The 16,487-nt window shown below is 62.9% G+C and overlaps 4 protein-coding genes across 4 annotated transcripts in view; all 4 read right to left on the reverse strand.

Annotated features, from left to right (window-relative positions):
• Window positions 1-375: 375 nt before the first annotated feature.
• Window positions 376-4,006, reverse strand: MNEG_6227 (hypothetical protein; the record flags this gene model as incomplete). The annotated part of the gene is made up of 12 exons (XM_014045296.1): window positions 376-389; window positions 468-551; window positions 774-867; window positions 1,194-1,321; window positions 1,551-1,654; window positions 1,960-2,073; window positions 2,362-2,432; window positions 2,703-2,797; window positions 3,113-3,244; window positions 3,489-3,548; window positions 3,691-3,734; window positions 3,948-4,006. 12 exons carry the CDS (start codon window positions 4,004-4,006, stop codon window positions 376-378), a joined length of 999 nt encoding a protein of 332 aa, XP_013900750.1.
• A 2,274-nt stretch (window positions 4,007-6,280) lies between these two features.
• MNEG_6228 (hypothetical protein) lies at window positions 6,281-10,915 on the reverse strand (the record flags this gene model as incomplete). Its single annotated transcript, XM_014045297.1, has 7 exons — window positions 6,281-6,437; window positions 6,964-7,100; window positions 7,428-7,767; window positions 8,051-8,143; window positions 9,258-9,416; window positions 9,826-10,399; window positions 10,897-10,915. The coding sequence occupies 7 exons, from the start codon at window positions 10,913-10,915 to the stop codon at window positions 6,281-6,283; spliced, it is 1,479 nt and encodes a 492-aa protein (XP_013900751.1).
• A 542-nt stretch (window positions 10,916-11,457) lies between these two features.
• Window positions 11,458-12,817, reverse strand: MNEG_6229 (hypothetical protein; the record flags this gene model as incomplete). The annotated part of the gene is made up of 5 exons (XM_014045298.1): window positions 11,458-11,574; window positions 11,863-11,925; window positions 12,143-12,177; window positions 12,368-12,449; window positions 12,743-12,817. The coding sequence occupies 5 exons, from the start codon at window positions 12,815-12,817 to the stop codon at window positions 11,458-11,460; spliced, it is 372 nt and encodes a 123-aa protein (XP_013900752.1).
• A 1,249-nt stretch (window positions 12,818-14,066) lies between these two features.
• Window positions 14,067-16,487, reverse strand: part of MNEG_6230 (transcriptional accessory protein) — a gene marked incomplete at both ends in the record, with an annotated part of 3,847 nt that continues 1,426 nt past the window's right edge. Inside the window, 4 exons of the mRNA XM_014045299.1 lie at window positions 14,067-14,248; window positions 14,426-14,642; window positions 14,880-15,128; window positions 15,320-15,427. Of these exons, the coding sequence (XP_013900753.1) occupies window positions 14,067-14,248; window positions 14,426-14,642; window positions 14,880-15,128; window positions 15,320-15,427 (756 nt within the window). The remainder of the gene's footprint in view (window positions 14,249-14,425; window positions 14,643-14,879; window positions 15,129-15,319; window positions 15,428-16,487) is intronic.

Raw genomic sequence — 16,487 nt, forward strand, 5'->3', positions numbered from 1 at the left:
GGGCGAGGGGGATCTGGCAAGGGGTGATTGTGTGACGTGCAACAGAGGCTTGAATGGCGGCAGCCGGGCGAGGCGCCAAGGACCCAAAACGGCTGCAGGCCGCCAGGCGGCCGGCGACGTGACAGGCTTGCTGGTCGGCGGCGGCCGGGCGCAACCTGACAGAAAGCATAGCCGAAAGAGCCGCTGCCACTCCAGCGCCCTCGCACCTGCCCGGCGCCCTCTGCGACGCACACCACCGCGTGACCCTTGCTCTCAAGCACCTTGATAATGCAGGGGCGGCGTGGAATTGAACAAGTGAGGGCGCGCAGGGGCAGTGCAGCAAGCTGCCAGCGTGGGACGGTGGCACCAGGCGTCGAGCGCCCCAAATCCCAACGGTCAATCCCTGCATCCTGGAACAGGCGAGATGTGGTGGGCGGAGCGGCAGCAGCCCAAAAGGCACGGTGTCTTTGGAGTGAGGGGAAGAAAACTCACCTGCTCCAGGTATGCCATCAGCCCTGTGGGCCCGTCCAGCTTGAACTGCACCTCCGGGATCAGCACCGCGTCAACCACACCTGTTTTTTGGGGGAGGAGAATGATACTAATGCGGGCGTTGTGGTTTGCAAACGGCGTGGCCCAAGCAGTCCCACGCGCTTGCGCAGGTGGGCGCGCTCTCCCTGGAACGCACGCCTGGCGAATAAGTAATCAGTCGCAGTCAGCCGCTAATGAGGTGCCAATTAATTGCAAATGTTGAGCTGTCCGCGTCTGGCGGCCGCTCACACTGCCGCGGCCCCCACCTGATGCCATGGAGGCCTGCACCGCGATGAACCCCGACTGGCGCCCCATCAGCTTCACCAGGCCGATGCCGTTGCGCGCAGATGACGCCTCCACCTGTGACGGACAAAGATGGAGCCGTCCAAATGCGGCTGCGGGTGTTGTTGCCGCCATGTGGAGGAGAATGTGATGCTGCCACATCGGAGGCCGGGGGATCGGGTGCACCACGCAAGTGGCTGCGCAACCCCCACCCCAACCCCCTAGGTACCGTACACACGCACGTGTGCACACACACACACACACACACACACACACACACACACACACAAAAGAGGACTCAACCCTTGCCTTCAAACGCACCCACTCAACCAACGCACCCACTTTCAAACGCACCCACTTTCAAGCGCACCCACTCAACCAACGTCTGCACCCACTCAGCCGACCTTTGCGGCCAGCAGCGCCCTCTGGGCCTCCTCCACCGCGGTGTCGAAGCCGAAGCACTTGTCAATCAGCAGGATGTCATTGTCGATGGACTTGGGGATGCCGATGACGTTACACGCCACGTCAGACTCTGGGTGTTTGAGCGCAGGAGCAGCGGGATGGAGGCCAGTCAGTGCATCCGCAGAGTTGGTGCATAGAGCGGTGGTTGCGGCGGCACACAGAGCCGGGCAAAGTGCTTAGCACAGCCTATAAAAAAAGGGCCGATTTTACACTGCGTTAGGATACACACAGCCTGGCATGCAGAATCTGAGGCGAAGAAAGTGCTTCAGGGCAGGTGAGGAGAGGGGTTCGGGCCGCACCTGCACACTTCTGCTGGATTGCGCTGGCGCCGGCGTTGCCGCCGTTGCCCCCGACCACAAACAGCATGTCCACCCCCCACATGTCAATGCGCTTGACAATCTCCCTGGAAGCGCGGCGAGCGACGGGGATACGTTTCACGATATATGATGGATGCTGCTGGCTTATGCATGATGTGTTTGGGGGGCACGCGCGCGCGCGCGCGCGCGTGTGTGTGTGTGTGTGTGTGTGTGTGTGTGTGTGTGTGCGCGTGTGCGCTGTGCGCAAGCATGCGGCGCATTACGCATGCGTGCACCCTGTAGTGAGTGCTTGCGTTGCCGCCCCGGCTGCAGGTGCACAGCTGACCGGCAGCCCGCCACGCCCCTTCCCACGCCCATGGCCACGTGCAACCCCCTCGAGGCGCCCGCCCACTTGATGTTGGCGCCGCCGCGCGACGTGCCAAGGATGGTTCCGCCCTGCAGCTGGATGCCGTCCACGCTCTTTTTAGTCAGCACGATCGGCTTGTGGGTCTTGTCGTAAAAGCCCCTTGGGAGTGCCGAGGAAAAAAGGCGCAGGCAAGAGCAGGCACGTTCGGCGTTGCGCTTGCGGGAGCAGAGCGCAGAAAGCAGGCTGGCGGTAGCGTACGAGGCCACAGCAGCCGCAGGGCGCAACCTGACTGCCCGCAACTCATTGCACACATAGCTGCCGTCTCCATGCCGCCGCGTGGACCGGTCCAATCTGATCCAATGACTGAATTTGCCAGTCGCGCGACGCGGCCTCTGAGGGTTTGAAACCCCAAATGCGCGACGCATTCGCCCCCGCGCAGGCGCCCACCTGAAGCCGTAGCGAATGCCCAGTATGTTGCCCTCAGGCACGCCATAGTCTGTCAGCTTATTGACCAGGCCCTGGGGGTGAAGATCCGGGGGTCAGGGCGGTGGGAGAAAGGGGGTGGGGGCAGCGGAAGCGGTGCAGGTAAAGAGGCTCAGACAGGGCGCGGGCGCCTGCGGAGCGGGCGCCATCTCTGGGCATTGACTGTGACGCTTGTGCACACGTGTTTGCTGCGGCTGGGGGTTCCGGCATGCACGCTCCACTCGCATGCACACAAACTCGCATGCGCACGTGCGCACGTGCGCAGGCGTGTGCGTGCGTGCGTGCGCAGCCCTCAGGGCACCCACCGCGACGACGTCATTGAGGCCCGGGCAGAGGCCGCCGCACGTGACGATGGCGGCGGTGGTGTGCTTGGGGTCGTGGTAGATCGTGTCCCGCGCGCCTGTGGTCGGGCGAGAGGGGCTGGCAGAGGCTGGGCCGCCGGCGGACTTTGTGAAAGCGGGCTTGTTGGCACGCTTGGAGAGCCTGGGCCGGATGGCAACACGGTACGGAGGAGGGGGCCTCCCAACACACACGCTTGTCCCCCTGCCATGAGCAGGGCCATTGGCAGCGGCTGCAAGAGGCTCCCTCCACGCAGCGGGGAGAGGGGAGGGCACACGCGCTTCTGTCCCCCTGCCACGAGCGGCCAGCGGCGGCTTGCTGCTAGAGGCTCCCTCCGCAGCGGGGAGGGTGGGGGGCGGGAAGATGCGTTGCACACCAGCGCGGATGGACCAGGGCGGAAGCGGCGTCGACAGCTGCTCAAGCGAAGCCTCCATCCAGTTCACAGCGCCGCGGCTGCCGGCCGCCGCCGTCTCGGTCTCCGCCGCGAGCTGCATCTGCGCGGCGGCGCCTGTTGATGGGACGGGGCAGGTGAAATTGTCGGGCCCCAGCGCTGATGGTGACTTCAGCAAACTGGCGGAATTAAGCCTTCGGCACGCACATTTCGGCACAGATTGCCCAGAACGCTGCCGGGCTTGTAGCCACCACAGACGGCAACCAAGCCATTGTGATGCCAAGCAGCCGGCAGCCCCGCGTGGCAGCACCAAGGCCCCCCACCGGCCCTCGCGCCGAGCGCTGACCGCCAAGTCCCTCACCGGCGGACATGCCAGATGCAAACCTCATCGATGTCAACGCCACACGGTCTGCATCGCTGACTGCATTTGGGGGGGGGGCGCAAGGGGAGCACAAGGCAGCACTGGCGTAGGTGGAGGGAATTGCTGATGCTGTCGCACAGACATAGCACAAGGCACCAGAGGTTTCAGGGACGCCAGGGGTGCGTGGGCGCAGGGGACGCACCGAAGCCGCCACCAAAGTTGTTGTGGGGCACGAAGGGGCTCGGTCTGCGGGCGCGAGTGCGGTTGGGGCCGGCTGGGTGCAGCCGCTGCCTGTCGCCAGGCTTGCTGGCAGACAAGCAGCGCTGCATGCGACTGATTGCGCTGTCTGGTAGCGTGTCGCATGGTGCCTGCTCCGGACCATGCAGCACGGGGGCCCGCAGAGTGCCGCCTGCATGAGCGGCGCGCGCACGCATCACACAACACATGGCCTCGTCGCACCTGGCGGCGAGGACGTGGCGCAGGTCGGGGCACTCCAGCACGTCGTCAGCACCAGGCATCACTGCAGAGGTGTGGACCCACGGTTTAGCAACTGGCTGCATAACAACAATGGCGTGGAGGCGGGGAGCGCCGCATCGCATGCTCCGGCCGCACCTGTCGTGATGGGCGGCGGGGTCGCACCAGCATAGCGTGCGATCGCCGCGCGCCTCATGGGAGGTGCCCCTTGGATGGGACAGCGTCCTAGTCCCACTTGATGGGATGTAAGGCGTGTTGTCTGCATACTGCGCTCAGGGAGGGGTGTAGAGCGGGCTTTCCTTGGCTTGTTGTGGTGGATAAAAGGACGCTTTTATTGATATAGCTGTTTGTGCAAAGCAGAAAAATTGCTTGAGGCTCAACTGGCTGCGATCGAGGGCTTTTAGTCCAGATCACTCGGGCTCACGACAAAATAGGCACCTCGCGACAAAATACATGAGACTGTCAGAATCATTAAGGCGGCCATGATAACGTACCGACCAGTCGCGGCAACGCAAGCACTGGACCCGATCAACGCAGAGCCGGAACACACCAAACACGCCTAGCAACGCCGCACACACGGCGTATGGCGGTATAAACGCATACAAACTTCAACATACACACGCGCAACTGCGCTTTTGGGAAAGGGTTTGCAACATCGTTCTCGGCTGGTACTCACTAGGCCGTGTGTCGCCTTCCCCTCCCCCCCCCCACCCGGCCACCGTCAATGATGCGTCTAGTGCCCCATCCCTGACCCATCACAATCCGCTGTCCCTTCAGATCTCTACACCTGACGCCGCGAGGAGATTTGACTTCACCTCCATGTCGTCCCGAGGTCATGCATCTGCTTTTTTGTACGAGGTGCTTGACTGCTGCTGCTGCTGTGTGCACGCCGTATGCCTGGTGCTTGGCCGAAACTCCAGGTCATTGACCGTAGGGTTACAAATCGACCCTTGCAAAACAAAAATGATTTCAAGCGCTGCGTTAAGTTGAGTTCAGTTTCTGCGCGCGCACGCGATCGTGCTCTTTTAAGCCGCACCCAGCTCCGCCCACGACAGGCTCCCCACCTTGACCAGCTTTGTGAGGCGGGAGGGGGGGGGACGCCGATGGTACAGGGCTCACGCATGCATGCAGCCCAGTGTATGCTAGGTTCTAGTCCCGTTATGTCGGAGCAAAACCAGGCACCGATGCCCTGCTGTCAGCGCGCGGGCCGCGATGCGCTGCACAGAAGGCCGCGGTGCGTCGGCGGAACACACACCGGTGGTGCAGCCACTGTACAGAAGCCCTTCTGCAGCGCAGTGCCGATGCCGGGGCCAGGGCCAGTGTCAAACCGTGGCCCGGGCATACAGCTCGAGGGAGTGTGAAGGCGCCGCTTTGCCGCATCGCAGCAAATCGGGTGGAGGTTCCGCGCGGCGCCAAGGTGGGCCGGCCCACAGGGGCACCAAACAAGAAACGAAGCAGGGCTGGCGACAAACATAGAATGCGCGGCGCAGGCCGCGTGTGTACACCGTGCCACAGAGCGTAACGTTGCTGGACGCTGAATGCGATGGGGACGCAACAGCATCACACAAACAACCAAACAACACGTGCATCCGTTCGCATTTCAAGTGTGAACCCCAAAGTGCCAGTGATGGTGAAGGAGAAGGGCGCACGGCAGAACCGCAGTGGCGTTTGCAGCGAGTGCGCCGGCGCGAGATGCGCGCTGAGGCCCGGCCCGCGCGCGCCGTGCCCGCCCAAGAGTCCGGGCGAGGGCGCAGTCGCGCGCGGCGCCCTGGTCTCGGCTGTTGCTAAAATGTTTGTGCCTGTGGCAAAATTGTTTGCTGCCGGAGGGGTAGGAATGGGTGCGCAAGCCTTGCTGGCCGGTCACTTACAATGGAGCGCCACGAGCCGCGCCGTGTCCCTCTGCTGGTGGCGCGGCAGGCGGCCCCTGAGGGGCCGCGCGTGTCAAGAAAGGGCGCCGGTTGGGGCGGAGCCGCTGCGAGTGCGCCGGCGTCTGGCGATGCACCGACGCCTTGACGCCGGCTGGCGGCTTGCATAGTCCCTCGTGCGCGTGCTGCTGCTGCTGCTAATGGTGACACGCCGCCCAGGAGTTGCTGCTCGCTACTTCGCCAAGTGTGGCTGCTCCATGCCACTGCAGCAGCCGGCGCTGCTGCTGCTGCTGCTGCTGCTGCTGCTGCTGTTCATGCTGCTTCCGCTGCATACGCTGCATCTGCAGCGTCAGCTGCTGCATCAATGGCCATCACCTGCTGCTGCTGCTGCTGCTGCTGCTGCTGCTGCTGCTGCTGCTGCTGCTGCTGCCGCCGCCGCCTGAGCGACGCCCGCTAGAGCACCTGCCGCTGCAGCGGCATCGCCGCCGTGGCGGTCGTGTCCAGCGGTGCAAAGTGCGTGCAGCGCTCGAACAGCGCGTCCGTCCCAATCTTCGACGTGTCGACGAAGACGTCTGCCATCCGAGGGTGGCCCAGCAGCACACGGTACTCCCTGCGTGCGCGGGCAGCGCCACGCAGACGCGTGCGGCACGTCAGCAGCAGCGAGGGAGGGGCGCAAGCGGCGGCACATCGCAAGCTCGCTGGCATGCTGGTGTCCTTGCCGGGTTGAGGGAGCACAAGCAGGACGCGTGCAGGTAGCTGCAATGCAGCGAAAGCCACCCTATGTCCCGGCCGACCAGCCCTCCAGGGGCCAGGCCAAAGCTGAGCCCCTTCCGAGCCAGCCTCGCGGGCTGGTGAGCTGGATGTGTACAGTGTGCAGCCCACACCGCCTTCACACCTTGAAGGCCAGGCACCGCAGCCTTTGCCTCCCACTCCAGCTTCCCATCCCCTCCCGGCCTCCATCAACCTCACCCTACCATCCAACCCCCACCCAGACCCCATCATCTATCATTTCGCACAACCCTTTGCCTTGCGCCACAACCCTCCCAAAACACAGCCACTCCATCATCGTGTTGGCGTGTATCTCAAGCTTGCACCCGCTCGCCACAAAAGCCCACTGGCGCCTGTACAACCCCCACCTGAGGTAAACGCTGAAGGTGGACGACCCCAGCCCCACAAAGTTGTTGCTGTTGGACAGCACGAGAAAGTCCACCAGCGCCTCCTGCTCGGGGTTGAGCTCCTTGAGCATCTGGGGCGGCAGGTACAGCTCCTTGTACTGCACGGGGAAAGAGGGGAGTCGGGTCGACAGTCACATGGCGCACAGGCGGGGAGTAACAATTAAATAAGGCCGTGCACACCACCAGAGAGCCAGGGGCTGCGGGCCGTTGCATCGGGTTGAGGAGGCCCCCAAGATCACATAAATGAGCAAGCAACAGCAAGAAGAAGATCATTGCAGAGCTTGTCACGACGAAAGAAGCAAAGGGAGAAGCCTCAGCAAATCTCCTCGGAACAAGTTTGCTGCGGACTCTGCAGGGTATCTGCAGAATGCAAGAGGACGCACCCCCGTCACGGGCGCCGCCCCGCCGCGCGCCAGCCCCCGCACCTGCACCGTCTTGCTGTGCGGCCGCAGGAACTTGAGCATGTTCTGCATCTCCTCGCTCGCGTCGTACGACAGCAGGCCGCTGGCTATGTACAGGTCTTTGGCCGTGGTGAACCCCGCCGCCGCAAACGACTTTGCGTACTCCGCGAGATATTTCCGCAGCCCCCCAAGTATCCGCGCCCAGTCCACCGCGTCCTTCTCCAGCCGCAGGTGGGCGCCGTTGTAGTGCGAGATGCCCGCGGTGCGCATGCCGTTGATGACCGTGCGCGCCATCTGGACGATCGTGCGGTTGAACTTGAGGGCGGTGGCGGCCTCCTGGGCGCTCTCCATGCAGGTGAGGGTCCTAAGTGGGATTGCAAGGTGGGGGGAGTGGTTGGGTCAGTCATGGTTGGCAGGCGGGAGAGGGGGCGTGGTCCGCAGCGGTGCCTGGAAGCCGACGCTGGCCAGCAGCGCCGCTCCAAACGCCTTGTTGCCCCACTGCTCTTGCACTCCGCCTCCCCAGCCACTCCGTCCTGCTCCCGCCGCCGCCCGCCGCCCGCCCCTCCGCCTGCCGCCAAGGCAGCCGTGCGCGAGGCGGCTCCCCTGGCTCGACCCCGCAACATGGCGAGGGGGCACCTCGACCTCACATGATGGAGAGGAAGGGGCAGGGCAGGTCCAGGACGACAGTGGTGTTGTGGGGCCACCCCGCGTCCACCAGCTCCTGGTGCTTGGCCATGATCCTGTCCGCCGCGCGGTCCCAGAGGTACCAGATGTGCATGCTCTGCAGGTAGGTGTCTGGCAGCTGTACCACCTGCAGGGAGGTCCAGACGTTTGTGTTTGCACGCAGGATGCTCGGGTGTGGATATCCATCAATTGCCACTTTCACTCATTATGATGCTAATGATGATCATGAGGCAGGTCAGCGCACCCCACAACGCGCTGCAACACAGTCGATGCCAGCGCCTGCTGCATTAGCACGCAACGTCCTGCACGCTTCCAGTGCGCCAACAATCGGGCTGCAGGCGTGCGTGGGTCGCCGCGCGCCTGCTCTGGTCGGATCCCCGGCATCTTGTAGCGCGGGAATGCGTCCTGAGGGTGCATGCAATCTGGGAAAGACTCATACGGCGGCGTCCGATGGATCTTGATGCCTGCGCTCAGCTCAAGGGGATGGGTGGCGGTGGAAGTGGAGCGAGCAGTTGTCAGGAAGAGGGCCGACTGCCTATAGGGACTGCCGCCTCGCCTGTGGTAGAGAGCCGCGGCCGCTGCTCCGTGTCGGCGTCAAGGCGGCCACTGGTGGGGCGGTGGCACCGCCGCTGCCGCCGCGAGATGCTGTGCTTTGCTGCTGTGCGTGGTGGCTGCGCATGTGGCGCACGTCAGGTTTCGTGCACTACCAGCCGCCCGCGTAGCGCACTCCCTGCTCTTCGGCGCTGCTCGCCCGCTGGCTTCGCGGATGCGACACACGGTGCCGCACAGTGCGGCCCCTGCAAGTCTTCTCCATGGCTGGCGTTGCAGCTGCTGCATCGTTTTGACTTCTGCGTTCATGCTGCGTCATGCTGCTTCATGCTGCATGGTGCTGTCCTGCTGTGGTGATTCCAGCTGCGGCTCCTCCATCCTCCCGAGTGCCATGCAACTGCTGCCATGCACGCGCTGCCGCAGCATCCGCTGCACCCAACTGCCGTTCTCCAAAGCACAACTAGTGCGCCTCCGCCTCCCCTCCAGCACCTCTCGCCACAGCTAGGGGCCGTGAGACAGAACGGCGTCGTAGCCGCGCGGCCACAGCTACGCGGCCACAGCCACGCCACCTGCTGCCATTACGAATCGGCACGTCCCGCTGCGCCCCCCCCCCAAACCCACCGCAAGAAAAGACCCCATGGCGCCACACCGCGCTCACCTTTCTGGGCGTAGAACCGCTGCAGCGCGTCGACATCCAGCAGAGCGTCGGTGTCTGTCGGGGTCCACTTCACCTCGTTCTTCTCGATCTCAGTCATCGTGAAGTACTTGGAAAATGATTCCCTGTCATCATTAGTCATGGTTGCATTGAAGGCATGGAATTCGTGCCTGAGTGAAACTACTTGTGTTATCACATGTACAGAGTAACCTTTGAACAAGTCGCATAAGGCAAGCATGCTGCCGGTGGGCCGGCGGCACGCCGCGCGTGCAGTGGTGCTGCGAGTCACGCCGCTCCGCTGTCCGCCGTGCATGTGCCGCCCGGGTGTCCCCAACTGTTGCTCTAGACCGCGCGGCCGGCTGCGCCTGGTGTCCCTCAATGCACCAGTGTCCCTCTCTCCCAACCATCTCAGCCATCTGCTTGCGGTGCAGTCCCCCCGTCACCAGGCACGCGGTTGCCCGCACGCATCTGCTGCCGCCAGGCGGGCCTCTGTGCACCACGCCAACCACCCGCGTACCCGCGCGTGGCGCGCACCTGTACACGCTCGGCGGCAGCACCACGTCGGCGCCCAGGTAGTCCGCCAGCACCAGCGCGTTCAGGTGCGCGTACATCTGATTGAAAAGGCCCTGGCAGGCCGTGTAGCGCAGCAGGACGGGCACCCGCTGGTAGCTGCGCTGCTCGCTGTAGCCATTGTCGACGTAGTGGAACACCGCCGCGTCCCGGGTGCGTATGTTGCTGTTGCGGAGGTCCGAGTAGCGGAGCAGGTAGGCGCGCCAGTCAAAGTCCTCGGGGACAGCGATCCGCCCGGCGCGGGCGGCGACGCCGCTGAGGCCCCCGGCGGAAGCGGCCGCGCCTTTGCCGGCGCGGGCGGCCGGCCGGCCGGGGCCCGACGCGACGGGTGCTGATCCCAGGGTGGGCAGTGCGGAGAACGGGTGGCCGCCCGGCGTCCGCGCCTGCTGCTGCTGCTGCTGCTGTTGCTGCTGCTGCGGCGGCGGCGGCTCGACCGAAACCCCACCTGGAGGCTTTCCCAACTGTATGTGCTGCTGCTGCTGTTGCTGCTGCTGCCGTCCCTGCCAGCCGCCAAAGATGTTCCACTTGGACATCAGGCCTGGCAAGCGGGGCGCACGCACGGCGGCAAAAGCGCAGGTTTGTTGCTGGGTGGGGCGATCGTGCATACAGGGTCGCCCAGCGGACTGGTGTGTCCGCAGGGGCGCAGTGCCCAGCCCCACGGGCCATTTCGAGTTGTGAAACACAATCCATTTATTCATTCGCGACCAGCCGCGCGCAGAGAGCCCCAGCAGGGCAGTTGGCGCTGCTGGGAGGACTCACTGCTCGAACCGCTGGCATCGTACAGGCCTCTTCTGCCAGCACCAGAGCCTCTTTGAGATGCCAGGACCGATACTCTTGCAGAGGATCGGTCGGGAACAGAGCCATAGTTGAGGAAGGCCATCATGAGCAGCGCCCCCGCTGCGAAAATGACCAGGTGGACGCTGAGCGACCGCCATTTTGAGCTGACTCGCATATCTAGCTGATATGACGCCATCATGGAGGGCGACCGCTTCAGGCTGGGCGACCTCCTCAACTTGGAGCCTGGCGGCAATTTACCTCCCGGTGATAGCTTCATTGTGTATATATGTGCATTAGTGAACCTGTTTTGATTGTGTCTAGAGGCCCAGGAGGCCGTGGTGGTCAAGTAGTCCGGTTGCAGGCTTGCAGGCGGGTGAGAAGGAGTCGGGGGTGGGACCCACCCCGCTATGTCCGATATGACGGATGGAATGCGGGTGACTCGGAGGCACAAGCGCGATGACATTTTTTCCTTTCGAAGGACAATGGTTGCTCGCGCAGCGCCACCCATGTCAGGCCGCGCAGCTGCTGCAGCTTGTGCATGATGCGCGCCAGCCGATGTCTGCAGGCGGGACGCGCCTGGCAGCGCGAGCCGCGCCGCGAGGCAGTCAAGTTGTTCCGTTGTAAGTTCAAAAAAATGGCGCTTATGAGTTTGTGGACGCAGAGTAACCCGGCCTGTTTGGGACAGAACCGTGACAAATCCTGTGTCCCTTACCTGTATACATTCTGGGGACAGAGGGGCTGGGTTGGGGCGGGGTGAAGAACATGTAGGTTACATGTAAGGAAAGAACCATATCAAGCGCTCAATGCCGCACGCCGCGCTCATTCGGTGACGGTGTACCGCGCGAAGAGGTTCTCGGGGCGACTCATCGCCTTGAACTCCAGGGCATTGCCGGAGGGGTCTGTGAAGAACATGGTCAGCTGCTCCCCAGGCTGGCCCTGATATGCACGCAATGAACATGGGATGCCGGCATGCATAGTAAGAGTGGTGTCATTGAAAATGGATGCACGCGAAAATCCATGAGTCGCAGCCAGAGGCAGGGAGCTCAGGCCGCAGAATAATGGTGGGAGATGTGTATGCGTTTGGGACGGGAGTGGTGTTCATTCACCAGACATATTTCAGGTGGCATGTCTTCTGTGGTGCAGTATGTCTTCTGTGGTGCAGTATGAGCCTCCTGTGCAACCAGTGGACACAGCAGGCCAAGGCAGGCTCCTCCCGGATCGCACCACAAATCTCAGGTGCGGCTCGATGACAAATTTGACTCCATTTTGCCGTAAACGCTCTGCCAGCTGGGCACGATTAGTGGTTGAGGTAGCATGGATGGTGCCAAAAAAGGCAATGGAGGTTGCAAGGCGTCAATCCCCATGGGATGGCACAAGGGTGTGCAGTCTCCATCGATTTGGACGAGCGGTGGCGGGCACTGTTGTGCAGGGTTCCTGTGGGCACGTGCAGTTTCTGGTTAGCGCTCTGTTTGCGCGTTCGCATAATTGCGAATGCATTCCTCACCTCTTCAAACTGCTCTTTGCTCAGCACTGCCCCGCCTGTTTGAGGGTGGGCGTGACACGCAAGACATATGGGTACGCGCATGGGTGCATGAGGTGGCTGACCTGGGAGCTACTCTGCTCTGTGACCACCAAACCTGGCTGCCATTTGAAGTTGCAGGCGCTGCTGCTGCAGGGGCTTTTCCACCGTTCCTATGCTTGCCGATGCAGAGCATCTCTGGCCACCCACAATGCGGCACCGGCACCGCGTCGCCGTCCACCGCGTTGTGATGGGCAGTGGCGTTGTAGCCGGGCACGAGGTGCGTCACCACCTTGCACACGGAGCGGAGCGTGGTGGATTGGGCCGATCGGACCAGTGAGATGCTGCAGAAACGAGCAGGGCTGGGGCAGAGCAGGGCAGAGCGGGTCCACGGCCAGGGCGGAGCAGGCACCAGGTTGGACTGGATGAGGCCGCTTGGCGGCTCCAAGGGTGGCAACCCCGAGACGCAGCACACGTGCTTTTGTAGATGCAGCCGCGAGCGGGCGACGACACGACCACTGCAGCATCTTGCGCTGCGCCAGCTTTGATCCTGCAACCCTGCTGTTATGCCGCCGGCAGCCCCACCTGGTGTCCGTAGAAGTTCCAGTCCACCCAGGTAGCTGCGGAGCGGCCCTCCGCGCATCCCTGCAACATCGACATGGCGCCGGAGCGTGGGAGTAAGCGGTCAGGCAACGGCGGAGGCAACCAGTGCCGCTTTGGCGCGAGGGCAGCAGCGTTGATCCCTTGCACTACTGTTGTAACGGCATGCCATTTCAGGCCCTGATACTCATGATATGGTGCCACGAGATGGTGCCACCGGCTGCCTCGGTTTGCACCCTGCCGTGCCTGCGCAAGGAGCGACGCACCATGACTTCGCCATAGAAGCGCCGCGCCTCTAGAATGTCGTGCGTCGGCAGTGCCAGGTGGAATGGCGTCGCAGCCTGCGCTGCCATCACGCTCCACCTGCGTGGCTGCGCCCGGTCGCTTGCTGAATTTGGGGCAACACGCGCGGCGTGCGTCTGCGCCTTGGTAAGCTCCTGCTGTGCCCGCTGCGTGTGCTGTAAAGGCACCTCGCAGTGCCAGCTAGTGGATGCTGAAAATCTTGAAAAAATTACGTCAATGACAACGACTCTACAGCAATCTGACGAGCTCGTGCACGGACCGAGCAGATCACTCGTTGCTCAGTTGCGTGCTGGAAGCAGAACAAGTGTGGCGGAGATGTGAGTTGAGAGGTTTGTGGATGGTTCCTCACTGCAGACATTGCCACCAAAAACTGCACCCATGGTGGTCGGCAGGTGTGTTGGCAGTCCACACATGCGTCTGATGCAGCGCCCTGCCTACTTGTCCTGTCATCTACATGTCATCTACACAGCAAACACACAGTGTTCTGGAAAAGCGCCAGGAGTCTATGCCCGCGGCATGGTCCGCCGGCATGAGTCAAAGCCGTCACGAGAAGGAGTTGTGTGGTTCGGTCACAACACTGCACTGTCCGCTTGACTTTGCGCCCAGCGACACTTGAAGGTGACTTGTGTGCACTGCCGTACACGGATGAGTCACCTGATGTCATCTCATGGTTACCATTTGAAGTGCATGTTAGGGGCCAAGCTCAATACTCAAACGCATGTGAGTGATTGTCAGGCATGCTTCGCATCACAGCCAAATTCCTGAACCACCCATATCTCCATAATCGAATTTCATGGGAAATGCTGCTCATGCACACGTGATACATACGCTGGAGTGTCGCATGCCAGCCAAGGTTTTGAGCCAAAGAGTGTCATAGATGCACATAGGGCTTCACAAGATTCAATCCCTCATCCCGCCCACAGCCCAGCAGCCGTGCGCGCGCAACACAACCTTCGCAGGCACGCACCGACAGCGACCCAGATGCGCGGGCGCCCCGCGCCACCGCTCACGCCCACCACAGCAGGCGCCTCGGCTTCGGCGCGGGGAGCGCCTTGGACACCTTAGCGGATGCAGCACCTGACACCGTGCTGAGAAGCTGCTGGATGCTGGTGTCCAGGGTGGCGCGCACCCTGGCTGCGTACGCCTGGACAGTGCCGAGGGCCGCAGTCTTCTCCTGGGCGCTCACGCCTGCGACGCACGGCGGCCGAGGGCGGTGCCGGGAGGTTGCAGGCGGGGCGATGCGTTCGAATGTGCGTGCGCAGCGGGGCCACGATTTCGGGTGCGCCGGCGACCCTAGCTTCGCGTACTTCCCATTGCGCTCGCAGTGTCTGCGTCCGTGGCGGCAGCGCCACGACCGGCGCCCACCCGTAAGTGAGCCGTCCGAAAAGCCGGGCTTGTTCACATGCAGCAGCCGAGCCGGCGCGGTTGCGGACAGCGGCGTGTGCACGCGCGCGCACACACCTGGTATGGCGGCAACCCCCTGCTGAAGCTTCTTGGTAGCTGTGTCGATCTTTGCCAGGTAGGCGTCCTTGCTGATCGGCACCGGCTTGCCAGCAGCGGCAGTGATGTTGGCGGCCAGGGACTGCGAGCAGATGGAGGCATCGCGCATGGGTGCGGCTGTACAGTAAGTCTCATGATTCCGGGTTGAGGGCTTTAATTGATTCATCTGGGGGTTTTCAGGTACGAGAAAGTTTCAGGCGGACAAGGAGGCAGGGGAGGACGACGCATTCCTGCGTACGCGGCAAGTGCAGCCCGCGCTCCCCATTGGGGGGGCGCGCAGGCGCTGCGAGCGGATGGGCGCGCGTGTGCGGCTGCTCACCTGAACGACCGCCCCAGCGCTCTTCTGCCAGTCCGCCAGCAGCTGAGTCAGTTGCGCCTCGGCCGCGGGCGCCTTGAAGACCTTCCCGGTGAAGTTGCCGGGGGGCGGGAACGCCGCCAGCTTGGCGATGGCGGAGGAGAGCAGGTCGCTGCCTGGCTTGTTCAGGCGCGCCAGGGCGGCCTTGGCGTCAGTGGCGAGGCTTGGCAGGCCGCCGAGCTGAGCGGCGGCGGGGCCAACGGCCGCCGAGGCCTTTCAGAGGGGGGAGGCGCGCACGAATCGCCACCGCAGGAAAGTGGGTAAAGCGGGGCAGTGAGTGAGGCGCCGGAGACGGCCGCGAGCTGCGCCAAAACAGTGGGCAGCTCGACTTCTCTAGCAAGCAGTTGCTTGTGCTGCAAGTCTCAAAAAAATTACAGCAAAAATTGCAGACTGGTTCTTGTCACCTGGCCGACCAATGATGCGATGGAAGGGGCAGGTTCGGCGGCGGCCGAGCCGGACACCAGCGCCAGCGCCAGCACCGTAAACACCATCATGCTGCTGCTGACAGCCATCTGTACAGGAGCGCACATGGTGCAGGTGAGAGCGTGTGCTGGGGCTCAAGCAGGGGCCACTAGCTGAATGGCGGCGGCGCAGTGAAATGGCCCCATGTGAACTTCAAGGTCAAGCGTGGCTCGCGCAGTGCCTCGCAATACTTTTTGTCGCGCTGCATGTAATTGTCTCCTCACCGCTGTGAACTGGAGCGGAGTCACGCTTGAGGGTGTGGCCGCACTCCGGACGATACGTCGATTCGGGACTCGTGGGCTTGAGAAAGCGCTCACGACTACTTTCAAGCTGCTTGGTGGCTGCAGAGATCCTTGCGGGGCTGGTCCCAGTCGCGGCCGTCGTGAATCAACGGGTGTGCCCAGGCTCCCCGGTGACACCCGAGTGCCTGACTTCTGCGCGCCAGCTGAGGCAGGGACGTACTCTGATACATTTGCTTGATGCACGACCAACTTAGCTATCCATGTAATTTGGGGACTGCAAGTCAAATAGAAGCTGGCGAGCTCGTTGACCAGGGCAAAAGGGCAAAGCCAAATTCACCAACAGACCACCACTGCAACTGCCACCACCCCACCCCTCCCCGCGTCCCCTCGCCCCCCTGCTGCTGCAGCCCTGCCATGAACACCAATCTACTCGTCCCTTCCTGCATTGATGCAGAACCCTACAAGATTTCAGGCCAGCTCGTATGGGTACAGGTGTGTGGGTTGTTGCACGCGGGCTGCCAAACGTCCAACGGGGCCATCAGTCAAAGCACAGGGGGTCAACAATAAACTGCAGACCGTCATTGGTTCTTGGGAGGGGGTTCAACACATGATCGTGTGCATAGGGGTCAGCCGAACAGGGCAGTGGCGGCAGGCGCCTGGCTGCGTGGGGGTGCACACGCAGGCGCCTGATTGAGGTATGGGGTCGACAAAATGCTAAGAGTGCCCGGGCGCCACGAGTGCTGCGCCCAGGGCCACGATAAGGATATGCAAGAATAAAAAAATGCCGAGGGACCGCCAGGCGGCTGCGGCGGTGGCCGTCCCCCGCCGCCGCCTGCGCCGATGCTCGTGGGCGCACCCGGGCCTATGT

The sequence above is a fragment of the Monoraphidium neglectum genome (assembly GCF_000611645.1).
Source record: "Monoraphidium neglectum strain SAG 48.87 unplaced genomic scaffold scaffold00995, whole genome shotgun sequence".
Lineage (NCBI taxonomy): Eukaryota > Viridiplantae > Chlorophyta > Chlorophyceae > Sphaeropleales > Selenastraceae > Monoraphidium > Monoraphidium neglectum.